General features: G+C 38.7%; 1 protein-coding gene across 1 annotated transcript; it reads left to right on the plus strand.

Moving 5' to 3' along the window:
• Positions 1-17,816: 17,816 nt before the first annotated feature.
• Positions 17,817-19,903, plus strand: LOC115737852 (L-type lectin-domain containing receptor kinase V.9-like). The gene has a single exon (XM_030670220.2). It carries the CDS (start codon positions 17,899-17,901, stop codon positions 19,792-19,794), a length of 1,896 nt encoding a protein of 631 aa, XP_030526080.2. The 5' UTR covers positions 17,817-17,898; the 3' UTR covers positions 19,795-19,903.
• The last annotated feature ends 3,964 nt before the right edge of the window (positions 19,904-23,867 follow it).

Raw genomic sequence — 23,867 nt, forward strand, 5'->3', positions numbered from 1 at the left:
TTTGTGTAATTGTGAAGGATACTCTCCACCAATCCTACCTCATGAACAAAGAGATGTCTATAGGACCGTGAAAAGAACCGAATGTAAAGCTTGCATTAAATTCAAAATCGAAGATGAATTTTGGGGAGTTACCAAGTTTGAGGAGGTTCATAATCATCCATTCATTGATGATAAACAAAAACATCTCATACGGTCATATCGGCATATAACATATACTAATAAGAGTATTTTAACTTCTTTCGCTGGGGCCGTGTAAAAAAAAAAACATCTCATATGGTCATATCTGCATAAAATAGATACTAATAAGAGTATTTTAACTTCTTTCGATGGGGCTATTGTAAGGGCTATGAAAGTGTATTCCTACCTTGGTAGTGAAGCCGGAGGACAAGAGAATGTTTGTTTTACTTTTCATGATTGTCAAAATTACTTCCAATCAAAGAAAAGGGACCCGATTAGTGCGGGTGATTATCAAAGGCTGATTAACTATCTTAATTGCTTATAATCAGATGTAAGCAATTTTTCTTATACTTTTCAATTGGATGAGGACCAAAGACTGATCAATGTTTCTTTGTATAATGGTGTATCCAAGCTGGATTATGAAGCTTTTGGAGGTGATGTGGTATTTGATACTACTTATCGTATAGAAAAATACAATATGATATGTGCACCTTTTGTTGACTTGGATCGTCATTCGAAAAATGTTCTTTTTGGATGCATCTCTACTAGATGAAAATATTGCTTCTTTTGTGTGGGCATTTCAATCCTTTGTAAGGGCAATGGGTAATAAAGCCCCAAGACTATTTTCACTTATCAAGATCATGCAATGACAAATGCCATTAAAAATGTTCTTCTGAACACTAATTATCATTTACGTACATGATACATTGGGAAAAATGCAACGATCGCACATTTTCTTAGAAAGCCAGGCTTTTACGATAAATATTGGCATAAGCTTTTATATCAATGCGAATCTAAACTCGAAATGGAGAATGGGTTGAAAGCTATGTGTCACGAGTAAAACTTGGGGGACAACAAATGGTTGGATAATTTGTATCGCTTGTGTCATAAATGGTGTCCCGCATTTAGTTGGGATACTTTTTTTGCGGGAATTAAAAAAGAAGTGAGAGCACTAATAGTATCTTTTAAGATATGGCATGTAAGACAATGACTTTGTCCAAATTTGTTAGTCATTATGAGAAGCAAGAGAAAAAATGCACAACGCTGAAGTTATTGATAATTTTGAGTGTGCTCGAGAAAAGTCGCAAATTATGGTTGAAAATAGTAGAATATCGAAACATGCTACACATGTCTATAGTCATGTCATTTATAGAAAATTCTAGACTGAGTTCTTGTATGTTTTGTCTAAATATATTCTGAGATTAGCTATTAATAGGCCGTTGCACACTTATATACTGGGAGTTGAAAGTAGTGAAAGAAAGCATATTATCCTCTCTCTTTTTCCAAGCGATTCTTCCATTACATGTAGCTGCAAGTTATTTGAGATGCAAGGATGGTTGTACAAGCATACTTTATGTACCATAACACATGTTATAAATGTTACCAGCATTCCATCACAATACATTTTGGAGATATGGACAAAAGCTACAAAAGAAAATAGTTAACATCTTACGTAGCTGCAAAAGCTGTAGAAGATGTTGGAGTGAGCTTGCATGATTTGACAAAGTTAAAGACATTGCGCTTGAAGAGGTTGATCCAAATGGCTTTCAATGTTATAAGTATCGGTGTGGATCATGATATCACGGAGAAGATCGCCACCACAACCTTGTTGCCTCTCCATCCTCATATCACGAACAAAATGCAATCTCTCACAAGTAAAGATTATGTTAATTTCTTGCGAAAAAATGATGAATCTAAATATGCAAAAAATTATGGAATTCAAATACTCAATCCCCTTTAGAGAAGGCCAAAAGGTGTATTAAATACTCAGTTAAAGGGCTTTAGTGAGAAACAAAAGAGAAATGAATCTTCATACATAGGAAGCACTTGATCTCAAGTGCATGATGTGAGAAAAGCCCTTTCTTTCCTATTTGTGATTCGTTGATGTATAATTATGTGTTGTTGGGTTCTGTTTTTCCTGTTATGATTAAAGCGCCACTAGTTTGATGGTTAGTTTTGCATAAATGGTTTTGCTACTTCATTTCGTAGGTTGTTTAGATTGTGAAAAGTGTATGCATACTATCCGTTTGATGCAAATACTGCTTTGACATAGTATGGTTGCTGAAAAAAACTGTCTTTTGTCCACTTTTCAAAGAATTCCTTTTTTTTTTAGATGAAGACAGCAGTAGACGTTAATGGTGTTTTATGACATCAACAGCAAAGAAGATTCTTAGTTAATGGGAGAAGCTTCCTACAGATTATTCTTGATGGATGCTTAATTTTTACCCATTTGAGAGCAAATTTGTTACTATTATTTATCTTTATGCTTCAGAAGCACAATTCCCTCATAATATGACCTTTCTCTTATAACCAATAGCCTGGTAAATTGCTAGCATTTTTTTTTATTGGAATTGCAAGCAACTTGACAATGTCATTTTTGTAAATACCGAGGTTGCATGTTGCTTTCTTTTTGGAAGAGCATGCTATTTCCACTTCCTTTTGAGTTCTTTGTATTTCGTTGTCCTTTATTTTCATTTCATGATGTCAAACTAAAAATTTCGGCATTTTGATTGAGTTAGGAAGATGCTGTTCATGGCCAAGTTATTCCGGCTTTGAAGCTCTTGAATCAACTCGGATGTTAGTGATCTTGCCTAAGCATTACAACCGTGACTTGCGAGAGCTCAATTTATCGTGGAAATTATTGATAGTGATGAAACCATCTTTAGCAATTCTTTGGAATCGAGTCAAGTTGCTAGTTTAAACGACCGGTGTTTTCTCGAAGAATAGTTAGTTGTGGGGGGCACTGTCAAGCCATTAGGATATGTTCTGATAAGTTGACTAGTGAGGGCCTGGCTTGCAAATCAATTGCTAAAGATAGATTAACTTAATTTGATTATCAAACTTGGTTTCATCTTTTAATTGCATGTGAACTTATCTTTGTCAAGCGTTTCTTTGCTTGGCTCTTTCCTGTTTCAAATCCTCTTTTTTGGCATAGTAGTAATAGGGTAATCAAATTGAGTCGACCCAATATAGTACCAATTTTGAACGCGAGTTCAATTCAATTAGATTATGGAAAATCAAATGAGCCTATGTCGAATAATCATCATTCACCTCTACATGCTCTGTTGTGACAATAACGCAGAAGCACTAACGGATCTTGCAAATGAGTCGATACAAAATCACCAGAGAAATAAACGATGAATAATGAAGGACACCAGAGATTTACGTGGTTGGTCCGAATGTCGGTACATACGTCCATGGGAAGAGCCAGTAATAATAATCCCTTATAATAGAAGAATCAGAGCTGCAATTGCTCATATGCTCAAATATTTCCCACACCTAAATTAAGTACAAAGCAAACCCGCAAGTAATAGCTCACAATCTCTTACGGAAAACTCACTCGGAAAACTCACAGAGAGCATTTGATATTCTTCTTGTTTGCTCATGTTTGACTGAACTAAGTACATTGTTCACGTTATGCTTTTCTTCTCCATGGGACATGGCTCTTTCTGTGCGGCCTTGTGGTTTACTGAAATAATTAACCCTTGCATTGTGTGCCCTTCTTCTTCCTCTTTTATTTTCACTTCTTTTTAAAGGACAAAGAAGCCCACCAAATCTGAAGCCCACCAAATCTACTAGATTTGACTTGGGCTCATCAAATACTTAATTTCCTTCTAGGTTGAGACATCTAATGTACCTCTTGTTTAGTAAAAGATAAAGACCACAATAATAGTTCTTCAACAACAAGGATTTGGTCAGTATCCTTCAATCGGATGGGTCTCGTACACGGTTCAAACTTGAAACATAAATTTAACAATCTCCATCTTTACTCGACATTTGAAGCCAACTCATAGTACTATCATCCATACCTGCTCTCCCGACGCTGCGACGGGTATTTAACCATCGTAAACATCTATGAAGCTTAAGCAGAGCTTGAACTTGTCCAAAAAAATGAACTCGTCCACATGTCCGTAGGATTCTCCATCGCAAGAAACTTATTCACAATCACATCTTCCCTCATAACATGTTATATCCGACGCAGAAATTTCGATCACCAATGAACTTGATCCTCAAGTGACATATTTAAATTTTATCAATATTAACCGGATGTCCCATGTCAACATCACTAACAAGTCATTAGACCACACCGCCTCTTCAACTCTTTCTATTGTTACCATGTTTCCACTCTCAACCGTCAACGAAACCATTATGTCTCCCAACGACGCCTTCTAACTCATAGCACAACTAACAAAAATAAAGGCATAACTACTTAGAAGTCGACCATCTTTCGGGTTCCTTACGTGACCCAAGTTCAAAAACCTAGTTACCGCCATACTACATAATCTACATTTTGTGAAAAATACCCCAACATCTGTCATCTCCAACAAAATCAGGAGGATCCACTTCATAGCATCACAATGAATACCGAGATTAATTGCATATATTTTTGTACCTGCATATGATAGATCAAGCCTAGCACTATCTATGGCATAATTCATACAACCAACAATACTAGAATGTGAAGTATAAGATAAAAGCTCTACCTCCATTCAAGTACACGGTGACAAACTAGATAATTATAATATGCATCAAGCGAGGTACTTATAGAATATCTCAAGTGCATGTCAAAATGCCTTGACGGTTTTCGGACGAAACTCTTTTGAGCCTCTCGCAACATTTCAGCAGTCTCTCTGCATTTCCAATTCCGAAGTTGTCTCTATTGCACCCAAATTATCTATTTGAGTATCTATATATAACCGCTGCTCTATCTCATCTACCTCCGTTGACCACCTTGAAACTTCATCAACTGTGACCTCAAAGCAACCGTTAGCTGTTGTGGAATTTATCGATTCTACAGATATTATCGCATTCACCGCACTCTAAACATCTCTACGCTCTCCCCGAAGCTCCACTTATTTCTGAACACCATCCAGATCTTTCTCCCCAATTGATCTCTCGCTCCTCATTTGAAACATAAAATCGGGTGAATCTTTCTCGGTGCACCACAGCTTGTATCCCTTGACCCCATGTTCTTACACAAGAAATATGCACTTGCCTCCGACTCCAGCGCACCATCACTCGCACGAGCTTAAGCAAGGTAACCAAACACTCTCGGTTCGATGTAATTAGCAAACTTACCTAACCACGTTTCCTCGGGAACTTTCCAATCAATTTCTAGTGATGATGATCTATTTACTAAGCAACAAGTGGTATTCACCGCTTCAGCTCAGAAATCTTCACCTAATCCAGCATTAGAGAGTAGAGAGCTAGCTCTCTCCAATATAATTCTATTCATCGGTTCCGCAACTCTGTTAAGTTGTGATGTGTCAATAACGGTGCGGCGTCTCACCATACCCTCCTTTGCGCAAAACCGACCGAGTTCATCAGAACATAATTCTAACCTTTTATCGGTTCTTAGGCACATGATCTTTCTTCCCATCCGCTTTTCGATCATTGCTTTCCATAACTTGAACCGACCAAGGAGCTTGCTCTTATGCTTAAGAAGACAAATTCAGACTTTCTTTGAAACATCATCAACAAACGACAATACATACCCGGCACGTCCCTTGGTTGGAATGTGAGAAGGTCCCTATGAGTCCGAATATACACAGCCTACAATATCCGAGATCCGGTGAACTGTCATACTGAACTTCACTTTCCGCTAACTACCCATGTTGCGGTGATCACAAATGTCCAGCTTCTCAATTTGATGACCCCCTAATAGACCCCTCTGACTCAGAACAATCATCTCTCTCTCACTCATGTGTCCAAGTCTCATATGTCATAACCGTGTTGTATTCTGATCCGAAGTATTGTAGGATCTAGCAAACGAGCCAATCACTATCTTTCCCTAAAGGAGACATAATCTGTATTCTATCTTTCTCTTCATAGTAGTAAGCACACCTCAAGAGATCTTTATAAATCCACCTTCAGCGGAAATCCGAGATCCAAACATGTCAAGAGCACTCAACGAGATAAGGTTCTTTCTCAATTTTGACACATGCTTTACATCTGTCAACATTCGCACCACGCTATTGTGCATCTTAATTTGAGCTGTTCCGATCCCCATTACTTCACAAGCAGCATCATTTTTCATAAGCACTCGATAAGCCTCCATGCATTGATAGGTAGTAAATCACTATTTATGAGAAGTCACCCGATAAAAACATCCATAGTCAAGCACCTAATTATCATCTGATGAATTCATGATGACTGTTAATATGACATCAACAATAACATCAACATCACTAAAACTATTATCCGCTATGGTAACAATATTACCATCGCCTGCAGACTCCATCTTAACTTCTTTACCTTATACTTCGAACAAACTCTTCTATAGTGCCCCACCTAATTTCAATGATAACATCGACGATTCCGAACATTGGTTCTCGTTTAAAACGTCTCTTCCATCTATTACCTCTAGACTCTCTTCGTTCGTCACTACCTTGAATAACCAAACCTTGTACAGTATTTTACACTAAGTTATGTGCTCGTAACTTCTTTTGCCACTCTTTATAAAATAGTAGTGTGCCCCTACAACAATGAATTCATAAAGTGCTTAAAAGAATTTTGTAGAGATGCTAATAATATCATACCTTGTTTCTTATCATGCAAGACCTCATTAACGTTCTTCAAATCGATCATGGGTTTATTAAACTCATCTAAGTGGACTCTGATAGATGTGCCTTCGACCATCCGAAGCTAAAATATACTTTTCAGCATATACAAGTGATTATTTAAACCCCGTATTACATTGAAGTTGAGCCCACAATGCTATGACATTCTTCTCCTTGACCACTTCAATCAATACCTCATCCGATAAAATCAATTGGATTATGCTCTTTACCTTCTCTATCAACTCTGCTTTATCGGTCTCGTTCGTCATTTCTGGCAATTTACCCTTGTCATCCAATGCCTTCGCCAAATGTTGGGCTGTTAATAGAGCACACATATTAATTCTCCAAGACTCATAGTTGTACCACCTGTTAAATTTATCAATCTCAAATTTTGCTCCGGACATAATTACAACAATAGAATATCCAGAAAATAATTAAACTAGCAAAAACCCCAAATCAAAATTCAGAATATCCGATCTCAAGCTCCGATACCAATTATTGTGCTAATAACGCGAAAACACTAATAGATCGTGCAAATAAGTCAAAACAAAATCACACAATAAAGGACATCAGAAATTTACGTGGTTCGGTCCAAATGTCGGTACCTACATCCACAACGAGAGCCAGTAATAATAATAAACTATAATAAGAGAATCAGAGTTACAATCGCTTATATGCTCAAGTATTTCCCACATCTAAATTAAGTCCAAAGCAAATCCACAAGTAATAGCTCACAATCTCTCACAAAGAACTCGTTCGGAAAACTCATGGAGAGAATTTGATATTCTTCTTGTTTGACATGCTAGACTGGACCAAGTACGCCGTTCACATGCTGTTTTTCTTCTCCGTGCAATGTGGCTCTTGCTATGCAGCTATGTAGTTTACCAAAGGAATCAACCCCTGCATTGTGTGCCCTTCTTCTTTCCCTTTTATTTTCACTTTGTTAAAGCACAAAAGGACAAAGCAATTCGACAAATCTACTAGATTTTACTTGGGGCCACCAAATACTCAATTTCCTTCTAGGTGGAGATGTTTGTATGTCTTGTTCAGTAAAAGATAAAGACCAAAATAATAGTTCTTCAACAGCAAATATTCAGTTGCTATCCTTTAATCGGGTTAGGTCCTGTACGTGGCTCAAACTTAGACATAAATTTAACATATTTGCCTCAAGAAAGGCAAAAACTCATTATCTTCTAAGTTTCTTTAAAATCATAGTAAAGCAAGCTCTATATAACCATCAAGATTGACTACAATAATTACCTACTATAGTAACATAGAAATTACAATTCCAAAAAGGAAAGGTATGATGACTCCATATAATATTGTTAGTGGCATAATAATGCCTATTATTCTTCTAACTAACTTCAAATCTCCATTTATGATTGTTCATTCTTCATTTTTGCTTGATGCCTCTCCAGAATTGATTGCGTACACATTTTTAGTTGAATAGATCCTACATTCCTCAATATAACCTTCAACTCATTGCACGAACCCCCGATAATTATCTGTCTAAACAAAAAAAAAACTAATGTAAAGCAATATTAAGTATTACATATGTCACTACATGCTCAATATACTAAATTGAAACACTTACATTACAAATTGAGGCATAATATAATCTTCTTCGATTAATCAGATTTTTTTGCATTTTTTTATCGTGAATAATTTCTCTTGAGGACATGGACATATCTTAGATGGAAAATCAACTGACCAATTTGTATATCTTTGTGATGTCATACTAAAATGATAATATCCTATAATCAATCTTAGATTAGATTTAATCATCAAAAGTAATCGAAGCAATAGTTTTAGAATAACATATAAATGTAATATATAAGCAACAAGCTTCGTAACAAGACCAGCAACAACCTTTTTTAGTTTATTTAGCAAAGCTACTTCTTTGCAAAGTGTAGTGTTTTCATTGTTACGCAACCTACATCCATGACATTTGGCATAAATAGTTCGTTAGATTATCAAACTACACCTACCTATATCAATGGAGATGGAAATGGCTTCCGTAACAAACGGCCTACATATGCGTTGTACAACATAAAAATGCAATGTAAAATGCCAGAATTTCCATAATGGCTAATTTGCAACACTAAAATTCATTAAAACTCGTGGTATATTCTTTTTTTGTCGCATTAATTTCATGATGTTGAACGAAGCAAGGACAACATTCTAATTAGAAGCAAAATTAGTGGAGAATATAAGAAAAGGTACTCCTCAAAAGGAGAAAGAATCAACCCTTACATAAGAAGTCCATAAATCAATCATCACGAGGGAGCCCACCAATGATTTTTCGTGAAATTAGCTAATTGTGCAGATAGATATAGATATGGATATATAGATATAAACAAATCATGACTCCGTCGATGTTTCTTACCGCCGAATTAATCGGGGGCATGCCTTACGATGTGCTTGTCACGGATTATCACTCAAAATTAAAAGAAAAGCTTAGTGTGTGCTTATTACACAACATTAATCTATTTAGTTTAGCTGTTTGATGTTGGGCTCTGGCCAGGCTCCCTCTTAGCACACCGGTCCTCGGCATCGCTAGATCGACGATGGCCGATCTCTATCTTTACCGACCCAAACTCTATTGACACCTCATGAAAAAGACAAAATAGAGTAAACCCATAATCGACGAAAACTCAAGCAAACCCGATTTAAACATTTCATCAAACAGATGGTGGACGACTTGGCTAGATCATTTAGACTCAAAACGTAGGCAACAATTCAAACTGGATTACCATTACTAGCGCAGCACATCAATTCCTCTAAAAAACAACACAAACATCACAGATTTCCAAAAACACTTTTGGTTTTCTCCCCGAACAAGAGTAGAACGGGGATTCTTACCTTGCGTGGAAGAGATTCCAATTGTAAACGTATCCCGACACTAGAGACGAAACTTCTAGCGGGACGAGTTCACTTCTAGTACGAGCAGGAAGAGTTTGCTTCCAATCTCTTCAAGCCATGGATGAGCAAAGAGTGACCAACATGCGGTGTTTAGTAGTGATGGTGCGGTGCGCTCTCTCACTTAGTTTTCTCTCGATGGTAAAGCAAGTGAAGAAGTAAGAAAGGCTTACCATAAAAAAACGAAATTCAAAAGAGGAGAGAGAGTGATAGCATTTAATATTTGCTTGTTGAAGGTGTTTTGGCAGAGCAAGGTAGATCATAGAGGAGAGAGAGAAAAGAGGCCGATTTTATTTTTAATAATCGGCTTTGCCAAGTCACCGCCACGTGTCGATTTTCTAGTGGTGCCACATGGGCTCATATATGCCACATGGGCTGATGATGTGGCAATTGATAACCACCGAATATTTTGTCGTTGTGCATTATCTTCTATTCTATACTGGCATCTATTTGCTATCCGATAGAAGCACCGCACAATTCAGTTCTACATTTTCCCTCCTATCAGACTTGGAGTTTTTATTTTTGCATTATTTTATCATGATTAATTATAATCACCTACTCACTCCCTCTAGGTTATAATATTAGCAAAGATCACCGGTTTCCACGGAATTCTTCCTCGAGATTTAAACTTCAATTTGATTGAAATGAAGATGAAACTTGGTTTGCACAACAAATTGAAAGGAGCAATCGAAGTAGTCAATTATACTTTAGACATGATGTGCACAAAACATTACCAGTATTATCTAGTTTGACAATTGCGTCGTAAGATTTGTGACTTCATAACATGTATATTAGGACAAATTGAAGTGAGTTGCAATGTAGGTACAACTTTCTATACATTTGTGGATTCAATTGGGTCTAGGGATTCACCATGGCTCCTCTTGTTCTCCGGAATTAATCCAAACTAGATCTAATGTTAGGAAGAAGTAATGGTTGAGTAGTGTACCGATATAAAATAGTTGCCCTAGCTATAACATTTAGTCAAGGTTGATTATGTCGGAGGTGCAAAGTGTTAGTTTTAAATTAGCATCCCTCCAGTATAATGTCATTAATTAACGGAGTGCCTCTTCAACCTGGGCTGATAATTCCAAACCAAAATAAGGGATATCAAACAAACGAATTGGAGAGTAAGATTATTCGTTCGATGAGGCACCGATTAATTCACAATAAGCATGGATAAATTCAATCGAAACTCCGATACAATGTCAAATAATTCCAACCTAGAAGCTCAATCTATTAGCGGAGATCATAACGATCTTGATGATGGTCTACTACTAGGATGAGTGGTGTAGTATTTGGGCCTTTCTTTAAGGTGGAGATGATTAACATGAACTCAGCAGCGTGATTAGGTTAGAGGTTTGTTTAATTTAATTCCAAATGTTTGAATTTTCTCCAAATTAATTTTTTATAATACTAAGCTTATGTTGTTCAACAATAATTCACCAGTAGGCAGAATGGAGGAGGAAGAATTGCCCTCATGATCGATGTGAATAGGCCCGATGAGTTCAATAGGCCCGCCAATCACATGGGTGTGCATGCAAAGAGAAAATGATCCAAATGGTCCCCGAACTTGGATTCAATGTGCAATGTCTTTTCTAAACTTTAGTGCGATATGTAATATCATTTATGAACTTTTAATTTGTTGAATGCGATACTGAAGTTTTGGCGCATGTTCAATTTAGTCCTTGATTTGAGTTGAATATCTTATGCGGATACTCCATGTGTAACATTATTTTTTTGTCCACCATTCAAACTTACCGGATTGAAAGTTAAATCAGCAAATTCCGTTAATTTGAATTAATGGAAAAATGATATTAAATAATTTCATAGAGTCTAAGAATTAGATTGAACATTTACCAAAACTTTAGGGACCACATGAAATAAACTAAAATTCATGGATGATATTACACATTACGTTAAAGTTTAGAGATCGTAATGAATGAATTAAAATTTTAGGACCGACATTGTACATCGGGTCAAAGTTCATGGACCATTTGTGTAATTATTCCAGCCTGAAAATGATGGTTTTCTTTCATTTTAGGATATTTAGGTCCGGGTAGATTAATCGATCCTAGTTTATATCTTTGAGATTGTCTATCTAGTGCCCTAAACAAACGATTCTCTATTTAATCGATCCCAATTCATATATCAAGATATTCTCGGACAAGGGGATTTATAAGGTAGAATAATGTACTGTATGACTTGTTCTTTTGCGATTTTTATTCCCACCCAATTTGCCTAAGCTTTCTGACCAAAAAAAAAAAAAATTTGCCTATGCTTGTATCGTAGGGTCATAGAATGAGTATCTCAATTAAATATTTATATGCTTGGTATGATAAAAAAAAAACTAACTAGTTTTCATATATAATAACCTTTGAGTATATCTAATTAGTATCTATAATAAAGTATAGTTGCAAGGGATGGAGGGTTAAATATATCAAAGTTCTTCTTCTTTATCTTCCCAAAATGGAGTATACCCGTGATAATCTATTGTCTTAAGGCGCGTTTATTTCACGGAAAAGTAACAATTTGAACATATTTCCCAAAAAATGATAATTTATATTATTTTCCCTCCCCAATTTCCAGTGTTTTGGAGGCGAAAAATGAGTAGTCAATGGAAAATATTTTCAGCCAACAGAAAAACCTTCTAAAACCGAGGAAAATAATTTCCTTTTTATGAGAAAGGGAAATCATTTTCCTCTATATCTTAGGTTTATCTCTTGTGTAACCTTCCGAAATAGAAAATTTTCCTTTTTCTGTCTCCTATGTCACCGTTTCTCCATCTCTCTTCCTCCATCCTCGTACTCTCTCTCTCCCCCTTTCAATCGCCGTTTCTCTCTCTTCCTCCATTCCTGTTCTCTCTTCTCCTCCATCACAGTCTCTCTCTTCCTTGGGTATCCTCTCCGTCGACAACAAGCTTGCCGATGCCGATTTCTTCAACTCCGTCGAGGACAACTTCGACGATTCCGACATCAACTGATTTGATTCCGTAGGCTCCTCGGTTATCACTCTCTTCTATCACCCTCCGCGCTTTGCATCTTTCTGTCCTAGGTTGATTCGCCCTTTCCCCCGAAAGAAGAAAGAAAGAAACTCATCAATCTTGCAATCTAGGGATCTCCCCTAGCTCGGCCGACCCCCACGGCCTCGCCACCTCGAGTTCGCCGGCCGTTTCAACCCCCGTGGCCTCGGCGATGGCGAGGCTCGGCAACCGGTAGCCATGATCGCTTGACAGCTATATAAACGATAAAAATAAGAAAGAAAAAGAAAATATAAAAAATAAAAGAAAACAATTAAAATGCAATTTTAAAAAAAATCGATAAAATACGTATTTGGTGAAAATTGATTTCCCTTACCAAACGGTGGAAAATATTTTCTGGTTTTCAAATTTCAGCCAAACACCAGAAAATATTGTCATTTTCCTAGAAATCGACTATTTTCCAAAAATACCATATTTTCCCCAAAACAAAAGGAGCCTTAGAGAAAGAGGATGAAGAAAAAAAGTATCTCTTTGACTAAATTTTCCAAACTACATAAATAATCATATTTAGAAAAATGTTTTCCATTGCATAAATCAAATGTGTCCTTAATGTTAAAAAAAATGTCAATCTTTATTATCTAATATGCCATTAAATTTGAGTGCACAACCATTGGTAGAGCTAAAAAGGGATGTTCCATTATTCTTTACTTGAATTTTTAGAACGGTTGATAGTGATCCCATAAAATTTTACATATCATAACAACAAGAAATCTTATCTAATTCTTCCTATACTCTTATTTGCCTCCCCAGTTAACAATGCATATAATGCAATTGCAAGCAACATCCCAGCTTGAACACGAGGGGTGTTACCACATTCAAATCAAACCACATCTTCATCAAACGCCGATTAGAAGAATGTGATCCCTCAAGTATTTTACGGGAACCGCCTATGAAACTCGCAATTTTGAGCAATCCTGTTTCTTATGAATAAAGAAATCGCGCAATGCACCGTAGTCGCTCGAATGAAAATCGAAACCCAAATAACGATATTGATATTATCCAAACTCGTTCTAATAGATGGATTGGATCACCCATCAAGAAATAGCGAGACCCATCTCTAATCCTCAAACTATTCGAAAGGATATGCATGTTACATGTTTCATACACTACTCAACTTTTTCTGCATTTCAAATCTTTTTCCATCATGCTTATTCATCTCCATTGTGTCAAGGCATTTTGACATTTTCAATTTCTTTCATTTCAGAATGCTTGGGCATTTACTTTCTTAACATAGGCCCGGCTCGACCTGATGGATCAAAAAACTCTTATGTAAGCCGGAATGATTCGTTAACCTAAGACATAATTCTTACTTACCATTTTTGTATTGGTAAGCAAATATCATGAAACGGTTTATTGCGGAGATTCAGTTGCCTGCTGCTATGTTTGCTTTATCAGCACCTACAAAAGAATCTCCATTTTCTTCATTGACTCCTTTTAATTAAGACCTCAATGAAGGATTTTCCCTTTTTTATAATATTTTTTGGATGGATGCATCAATGGCCGCAAAGTATGTTGCGGAAGTATGATTGAGCCCCAAAATTTCGCTAGCATAATCAAGTCTTAAAACTTATAAAGTTGGCGCAATTAAGTTTTTTCATTAGCTCTGTCCAAGTTGGATAGTAAATGATGGGGAAAATATTATCGATCAGTCATAACCCTGTCGCACATACATCTATTTAGCCTTAAACTTTTTCAATTTTGTCAATTTAGTCCTAAACCTCACACGAAATTCCAATGTAGTCTTTCCAATCAATTTTCATTGAAAATCACTAGCGTTGAGGTCCAATAATCGGTGGTCGTCCTACCCGGTACATAGTCGCATTAGCAATTTGCAATAGAAATTGATTGAAAGGATTATGTTTAAATTTCACTCAAAGGTTTGAACCAAATTTGCAAAAATTGGGGCTAAATTAGCATCTATATAATAAGTTTAAGATTGATTGTTTCCCCAAAATGATGACGAACTACTTCTATCTTTGAGAGTACTACTTTCAAGTTTCAAGACTTTGTCACAGAGTTTGGCTATTCACACCCAACCTCACCCACAATAGTGCTTAGTTATATGCGAGAGAGAACACTTTCGCAAGTCTATATAATTGATGACGGCGACCCTTCCACCTACGTATTCAAAGGGCAGTCCAACTTGAAAGCTACCTCCAAAGAAAATAATGAAAACAATCTTCTTGTCGGCCATTGTATTTGAAGTGAATGCATTTAGGGATGATCAATTCCCAAACCGATCCGGTCCGGTTCCCCTCAAGAACCCCAATTTCCATTTTCCGGAACTTGGGAGCGGACCGGTCACCCTCGGGACTGGGAACCGGACTGGACCGTCAGTCCAATCCGGTTCCGGAATAGTTCCAAGGAACCAATAACATGACAAATTTCTGCACGCGCCCACAGTAACATTGAAAGCTCAACAACAATTCAATATCCCCTTCCTCCATTGTAACCAAAGGGCTTTCTAGGAGTTGCTCCCACAACATTGTTGCAATCCCTAGTTCAACATAAGAGATGGACTAAAGGTGACCTCCAAGTCAGTGGAGCTTCCCATTCATCTATACCATTATCGCGACTAGTGCATATAGTGCTGGAGAATTCGTATGGTGTGGAGGCACTCTTCGTGGTTGGTGGAATGACCAAAGACTGTGGGTCTATAAGAGAACAACTTCCTATTTCTTTGGCTTCTTGGACTACATTCTGATGCTGCTGGGTATTACCAAGTCTGCCTTTATCGTCACTGCAAAAGTGGCAGACGATGATGTATCAAAGAGGTACAAGCAAGAGCTCATGGAGTATGGTGCACCCTCTCCCATGTTCACAATTCCTACAACCGTTGCTTGGCTCAATGCGTTAAGCTTCATTGGAGTTTTACTGAAATTCGCAATGCATGATGAGTCTCTAGGCCAGCTGGTATGCAAAAAAACGAAGCAAATCCTAAATAAGTAAACATTACAGTTACTTTTTAAAAACTTAACAAAAAATTCGACTGGTCCAATCCTATGGCCCTAGAACTGGGAACCGGACCTCCCGGCCACCGGTTCTAATTTTAAGAACCGAGAGCCAGACCGAATCCATCTAGAACCGGGAACCGAAACATCAGTCCGATCGGTCCGATTTGCTCACTCCTAAATGCATTAGATGAAGGAACCTACGTACAGGTAACGAGGTTTTTCCCTCCAATTGTTAATTCTCTCGTCTGCAAGTTAGATCTCGCAAGAAGAAGATGAGTTAGACGCCCTACTTGGAGAAGCAATTACAAAAATTTTGAAGCATTGAAGAGGGAAGAAACGGATTGTTTCGATCGATCGTGGACGACTCAGTTAAGTAAACAGCTACTTGGGACAGAGAAATTAGTAAATAAAGCCAGGCCGTCATCTTTTGTACATCAATTTGGATGGAGATAATGGAGGAATATAGATGCATCGATGCTACTTGATTGAACCATCTCAAAATTTTAGAGCAAGGATTGTACTTTTGTAATAAATTTTGAGACTTTTGGGAAACATACTCTTGGGGTGGGAATGGCATCAGGGGATGGGGACAAGAAAGTTGTGCATAATATTACGAACATGTTTCACTTTTGTCGGTTCTATCATAAATCTTGTAATTTTGCCAATTGAGTCCACCGACTAATTTTGATCTGAAATCGGTGATATGAACGCAGTCTGTCCTATGTGACATGATCGATGCTGACGTGAATAATTTTTATTAATATTTACTATTTTTTCGAACTTTATATTCATTTTTTTATACTTTCATTCTTTATTAATTATCAAGGATTCAAACTCGTCACTTTTTTGAAACGGGAGGCCAAGTTTGTAGCCATTTAGCTAATTTTATGTAGTCGATAAACTAAGAGGTCGGTGATTGTTACAACATAATGCGTAGAAACTAATCATGATCTTACAAATTAAGTCAATATAAAAAGCTCAGAAAAAATAACGAGGAACAATATAGAACACTAGAAATTACGTGGTTCAATCCGAATATCGGTCTTGGAGAATCAAAGTTACAATCGCTTAATATGCTCGTGTTTTCTTGGATCTAGATTACATCCAAATTCAAAATGTTTATAGATAAAATAATTCAATTAGATATAATAATAATAATACCCACGGACACAAATCAACTTGTTTACAACTCATTCGCACGCGATCGAAGAAGAATTCACAGTGTTCTCTCTTCTCTTCCTTCGCGTCGTCCTTTCTTGGAGTCTCGGTACAGGGCTTTTACTTTTCGTGCGGCTACTGCAGGGGTTGAGGAAAACAGAAAAGGAAAAACCCTTGCTTTTGACTTTTCCTGCTTTCCTCATATACCCCTGGGTCCCACTTGCTTTTGTACGGTCAAAAGTCTTCCTTTCTATTTTCAATAAAAGACAGAGAAGTTTCTGCCAGCATATAATAACATGTGCCCCTTTTGTGTTTTTTGTCCTATAGTGCCAATATGAAATCTGCAGAAGAAGTTGACAGTGCAGGCCTAGGTCCAACTCTTGATTCGTTAAAAAGATTTTCTTTTTCACAAATCAATTTAACAAATCAATATATATTCATAGACAATTTAAATTCGAGACATAAATTTAATAGTGACCCTAGAAACATCTCTCTCTATATGGGTGCTTAGGAAGCAAATTAAAGATGGCCAAAATGAACCGTGGGCCCGGAATCGGCCCGTTGACCGAGCACACGGTTCCAACCCGGAACCGGAACCGGCTCTCAAGGGCCGGTTCCGACCCGGTTTAAAAAAAAAAAAAAAAAAAAAAAAAAAGGAGGCCTGGAGAAAAATAACCATTGGGCCTAGGAACCGGGGGTTTCACCTTTTTCAGGAACCGGAACCGCCGGTTCCTGAACCGGAACGGGCGGTTCCAAGGAACCTGCCACCTATAAAGCAAATCCACGTTCGACTTGCTTTGGTCAAACCTGCTATAATCCATGAGGCATTTTGAACGGAGAGAAAAGCACGGTTTATATAAATTATATTTCTTCTGGAAGCCCACCAAAGTAAACCTTAGATTGGTCAGAGAAATCAATTTTTGTTTGTCGGAAGGTATAATGACTTTTGAACCAGCTTAACGTTCTTTTAAGAAATTTGCAGGTGTTTCTTTCCCACTGACCTGTCTGGTAATTCAAGAAAAAAGAGACTGTTAATCCTTTGCCGGTCGAGCAATCTTGGGCTCTTCCTAGATTGAGGACTCCGTCTTTGGCCATGCCGTTCTCGATTTTCATGGCGTTCTTGCTTCTGAAGGTGGCATGTTCAGAAACCGTTCCGGGGAATTTCAGCTTCTATGGGCTGTTGAAGCTCGAAGGCGTCCTGGAGGTAGATTCCAATGGCGCAACCGTCGTTACAAACTCGACGGCACAAGACGCGGGCTACGCGTATTACAGCAGTCCCCTCCAGTTCAAGAATTCCTCGGCTGGTGATGCCTTCTCTTTCTCTACGACTTTTGCCTTCGCCGTTCCTTCCACGGACCTTGCGGATGGGAGTGGATTTTACTTCGTCATTTCGCCCTCTAAGGGGGCTTTTGGAATCTCGCCAAACAACAGTGGCTTGTCACTGAACAATTCCGATGGAAACAGTCCAAACCACACGATCGTAGTTGAACTGGACCAGATCTTCACCAACAATCAATATGGCGGGAAGAATCTCATGTTCCATGCAGGTGACCCGATCCAATCTCGGGTGGAATACAACAGCACCAACAACAAAGCCACGGTCACCTTATCTCCGGTCGGTAAGCCGAGACCTAGCGTCCTGCTACTGACCTTGACGCAAGATATTTCTTCTGACTTGTACGAGTACATGTATGTCGGCTTTTCATCGCTCTCAGAAACATCTTCAGCATCTCATTACATATTGGCCTGGAACTTCAAAATGAACGGTGAAGCCGAAGACATCGAAGCGTCTCGGCTTCCTAAACTTCCTGAAAGCCCTGAAGGAAAAGGAGGATACGGAAAAATAAAGAAGATCTTAGCAGTAGTTCTGTCCCTAGCGGCAGCTACTTTTGTCCTAGTTTTAGTTTTCGGTGCGATCTTGCTTTCGAGGAAGAGGAGGTCTAGGGAAGTGTTGGAAGATTGGGAAGTCCAGTATGGACCGCATAAGTTCACCTACAAGGAACTCTTCGCTGCCACAAAAGGCTTCAAGGACAGAGAGATTCTTGGGAAAGGAGGGTTCGGCCGAGTGTACAGAGGGCTCTTGCTGGCGTCGAACATGCAGATTGCGGTGAAGAGGGTCGCCCACGATTCCAACCAAGGGATGAGGGAATTCGTGGCAGAAATCGCCACAATTGGCCGCCTTCGGCACCCAAACCTCGCCAGGCTCCTCGGTTATTGCAGGCACAAGCAAGAACTGTTCCTGGTCTATGATTACATGCCCAATGGAAGCCTAGACAAGTATCTGTACGGGCAACCAAAGTCGACGCTCGATTGGGGAATGCGATACAAGATCCTGAAAGATGTGGCGGCCGCGCTCTTCTATTTGCACCAGCAATGGACACAAGTGGTCATACACAGGGATATCAAAGCCAGCAATGTCCTGATAGACGGCGACATGAATGGGAGATTAGGAGATTTCGGCCTGGCCAAGTTAGTCGAACATGGGACTGACCCCCAAACATCGGTCTTGGCGGGTACACTGGGCTACATCGCACCTGAACTTGCCCGGACTGGCAAAGCCAACACGAGCACCGACTTGTTCGCATTTGGGGTTTTCATGTTGGAGGTTGTTTGTGGCAGGAGGCCGCTGGACCCACGAGCGCCAGAAGATCAAACTCTTCTCGCCGAGTGGGTGCTAAACTGCTGGGACAGGGGAGACCTTCTGGAGACCGTGGATGGCAGGCTTCAGAACGATTACGCGGCCGAAGAAGCTGAAGTGGCATTGAAGCTCGGGCTCTACTGCTCGCACGTGGTGGCAGCCGCCAGGCCCAGCATGTCTAGCGTGGTTCAGTACTTGACCGGAGTCTCGAAATTGCCCGACAACTTGAGGGACATAATTGAAGCCCGGGACTTCCCCGGAAGCACCAGCGCGACCAGCTCGGACGTGCCTCAGAACATTTCGTTCTCTTCGTTGACAATCTCGGCATCTCTGGTCACCGAAGGGCGGTAAAGATTGCTGGGTTTTGTTTCGAGTTGTCTGTCTCTCAGCTTAGTATGGACCGTCGGCATCTTAACCAGGTGACAAGCTTTTGCTCTGCGTAGCAAGCATGGAACGGCCATGTAGCAAAGAATTTCTCGTGTCCTTTTAGCAGAATTCTATTGTTCCCTCCACAAGAATACATATTTTTTTCCCGTTGGAAATATATTATTCACTCAAATAAAGTGTTAGAATATGTTTCGAGTTTGAGCCCGAAACAAAAATATGAATTGTAAAAATAAAGCATACTCGATTAAAAGAAAGTAAGATATTTGGATATTTTGCGGATATCCGAGAATTGTTTCTTCGTTGGCATTGGCTTTTGACATTTTGGCGTGGAACTCCTAGCTTGGAAATTATCGTGGAAGGCAAATCTGTTGTTGATAATGTCAGGGAAAGAAGAAGCAAAACAATACGTGTTGGATTCACTTCCGAATCTCCTAACATTGCCAAGAGTGACATTGATCAAATCGGACCTTCCAAATCAATTTGAAATTTGGACGGTCCGATTCGATTAATGTCACCTTTTCAAAATTTTTAAAAGTTCTCACTCAAAATTTTTCCTCCTTTTCAAGAGATGACATAGATTAAATCAGGCTTTCTATTTTAATTTGAATGGCTCGATTTGATCAACATCACTCTTAATATTCAATTGGCAATGTTAGGAGATCCATTTCTCCTGACGCAAGCTGTAGTCACAGTCAAGAAAAGAAAAGTCCACGTGGAACTTTGTTGACCGAATCCTATTTCTAATACTCTGGGCGGTGGCTAAGGACTCGATAGGAGAAAATATGATAGAGATGGATTCGTCTTTTTGTGCCTAGCTTGCATGTGTGTGTATGTATATATAAAACGACGTCACGAAGTAAGGAGTCTTGAAGCGCCGTTCTTGAGTGCTTGGTAGCGGGTGCTTTCTTACTCGTGAATTACATCCCGACGAAGATCCATGAGTGTTTGATAGCCGATTAAATCTTGTTATCAGATTTGTGTAACTTTTTTATAAAATTGAGAGATTATTTCGCTAGGAATTATGGGCTAAATACTGTATGCTTCTTAAATGTAATTGTGGCGGGAAAACACCAAAAGTGTTTGAACGACTAGAGTGTAGCTTGTAATCTCCTGTGTATCGCTTGATTTATAATGAAATTCGTTGCTGTTCTCCCCGTGAACGTAGGTCTCTACGATCGAACCGCGTACGTCCGGTGTCCGATTTATTTTCTTGTTCTGTCTATTTATTGATCGATCGCTTGTTCCGCGCAACATAAAGATTGGTAAATTCATTGATTGTGGAATGTCAAGACCACGTTCATCGGAATTTTCTTGCGATTGGTTGAAATTTTCAGACTCTGGTTGTTTCGACTGAGTTGTTTTCATAACGAAAGTACATCCCAAAAAATAAGCTATTGGGCCGTGCACAAGAGAAAATCTTGACACTATTGAAAGGTATGGCCAACAAGGCCAACAAGGCTCAGAGTCCGGCTGCCGGCCGTGCAGGTCTCCGGTCCGACTGCCGGGGATTTTTGGCGGGGAAAATATAATCGGACAATGAAGGCCGGTATAGGTAGCTCAAGCCCTGTGACCTTGTTAAAACATTGTTAACCACCATTGGGCCTTAAAGGCAGATCTTACAGCAAAACAATTTCTCGCAAGGCGCATTGCGTCTATACTTTCCACAACTCGTCGTGACAAAACAGTTTGACCAAAATTAGATGCTTGGACGTCGAAGTAGGGTGCCATGGAAATTCCGATGTGGTTAGAAAAAGCAAAAATGCCTGCGCTACTAATGAGATTTCACCATCTAAGTCGAAGGGAAAAAGATAAACATTAGGAAAAAAAAAAAAGAGAAAATCGTAGCATTTTCGATAGGTGGGATATGAGAAAGTATTCACGTGATGTGTCCATCACATGACGTGATGTAACTAATCGATTGCCATTATCCACTTGACCTCACATGTGCATAAGTCACGGATCGACTTCTCTCGTGCCCCTTTTTAGTGGAGCTAGTGAAAACGGGATTGATCTTCCATACATAAGTCACTCATCGAAAGCTGATGCCGCTCTCTTAATGGGATCATGGCAGGCCGAATCCAATTATTGTATCGAATTGGATTGGACGTCTCGCTCAAGGCATTGAATGCTCGAGCCAAACTGGGCGTGGCATAATCCAACAGGAGAATGATATTCGCCGTACGAGGAACAACACTAGAAATGAAAATTGGCCCGATCTTCTTAGCTCGCTAACCACCGCACGTGGCTATTCCGCAAACAAGGATTTGTCGGCCCGTGACATATGTATATCACTTAATTGGCAGGCTTAAGCCACGTGGCAGCGTCGCCCGGAAGAATCGAGGGGCCTGGGAAGACTCATGACTCGAGAAAAATCACCCAAAAAGGGAAAAAGAAAAGGCTCCTCCTTTCGTAAAGTTCCATTTGTTCCGCGTGGCCAATCTTTTTCTAGGAAAGAAAGAGAGAGAGAGAGAGAGAGAGATTAAATGGCCCAACATCTTATTCAAATGGCAAAATTAACCGGGGCTTTGTCTTTCGACCTTTGCACTATTTGATGATAAGAAAGGATCTAATTGCAAATCATGGAGCTGTTTGATGCCTTTTCCGTTGATTGTTGGAGACGGGTTGGGGTTGGAAGTCAAAAGCTTTGTGGCCTTGGTAAGTGGGATTGAAGCTTAGCTTATGGGATGATTTTAATTTGAATATTTATGCACATTAAAACCATAATGGGAAAGGTGAACTAAAAGTGGAAACGGATCTTTTGGGGGGTCATATAGTCAACAGCCTCCTCATTTCCATTGGTCTTGCAAATATTTTATTTTATTTTATTTTATTTTTCGGCATATTTATCTTATTTTATACGAATATAATTGACCCCTCTGCATGAAAAGTGAAGCATTAGCTGTTTTATTTTCAAAAAATTACCAAGAAAGTCCTTAACCTATTTGCCGGATGGACTGAATTGAAGGTTTAGAATTGAATCGGTAAAAAAAGAAAAAAAATTTAAAAAAATTAAAATATTATATTGTCCGCCGGGCGCTGTCTATGTCAGCACTCGTTAGCCAAAATTCTGTGGATGGACTGAATTGACACAATTGCAAAATGTTTAGGACTGAATCGGGAAAAAAAGAAATTTAAGACTAAATTGACACAATTACAATAGTTTTAGGATTTTGGTAATTTCCCCGATTTAATTTCCTCCCGTAATTAGCTGAAATGTGAATATTAGAAATTTGTCTTTCTTTTCTTAGGAAAGCGAAAGAAATCGACCAATACCCGATAGATCTATACACACACATATCAAGTGGTTGAATATTTAATCACTTTTTTCCAAATGGCTAATTTTTTGAATACTTTAATACTACCTACTAAGATTGCCACTTGTTTGAGTAAGACCACCTTAAAGTTGTAGTATATTTTGCAAGAAGAACTCTCTTGAGAGCCTTTTTCTTTCCAATAATGGCAGGGACCGTTTCGAGGAGTTTCCGCAAGCTACCTAGGTTTCGATTCCCAATTGGGTCTCTCAATAAAATATGTAATCCACTTGGTTGTGGTTCACTTTGGTTTGGACCTATTGGTTTTGTCCAACCTACTATAGAGCTTGTTTAGGTTGTAAAGTATGATTTTAAGATGCCACAGAAGAGAACTTCGGCTAAAATAAGTAAATCAATGAACATACAAATAAAATAAAGTAACTACTCATTCGATGGCATATCCAGTTGTGATATAAACCCCTTAAATAATTGTCCAAACCTTTTGAAAAAAAAAAAAAAATATGGGTGGAAAATATAACGATTTTGAGTTTCTTTTATCGTACCCCCTTTTTTTTGGTTTAGTAATTAGGTGACGCTCGGATCAGCTCTCGAGTTTTCCGAAACAAAAGAAACAATTTTCTCATAAAGATGTGTTGCTTGGAAATTTGACCAAATAGGGTCGTCCACGTCCATTTTTGAAACCCTATCACATCCCGGATACGATGAAATAGGACGGGCATCATTGATTAGTACAATAAGATCTCGTATGTTAAACCCTTTTTTTTT

The sequence above is a fragment of the Rhodamnia argentea genome, chromosome 7 (genome assembly GCF_020921035.1).
Source record: "Rhodamnia argentea isolate NSW1041297 chromosome 7, ASM2092103v1, whole genome shotgun sequence".
NCBI lineage: Eukaryota > Viridiplantae > Streptophyta > Magnoliopsida > Myrtales > Myrtaceae > Rhodamnia > Rhodamnia argentea.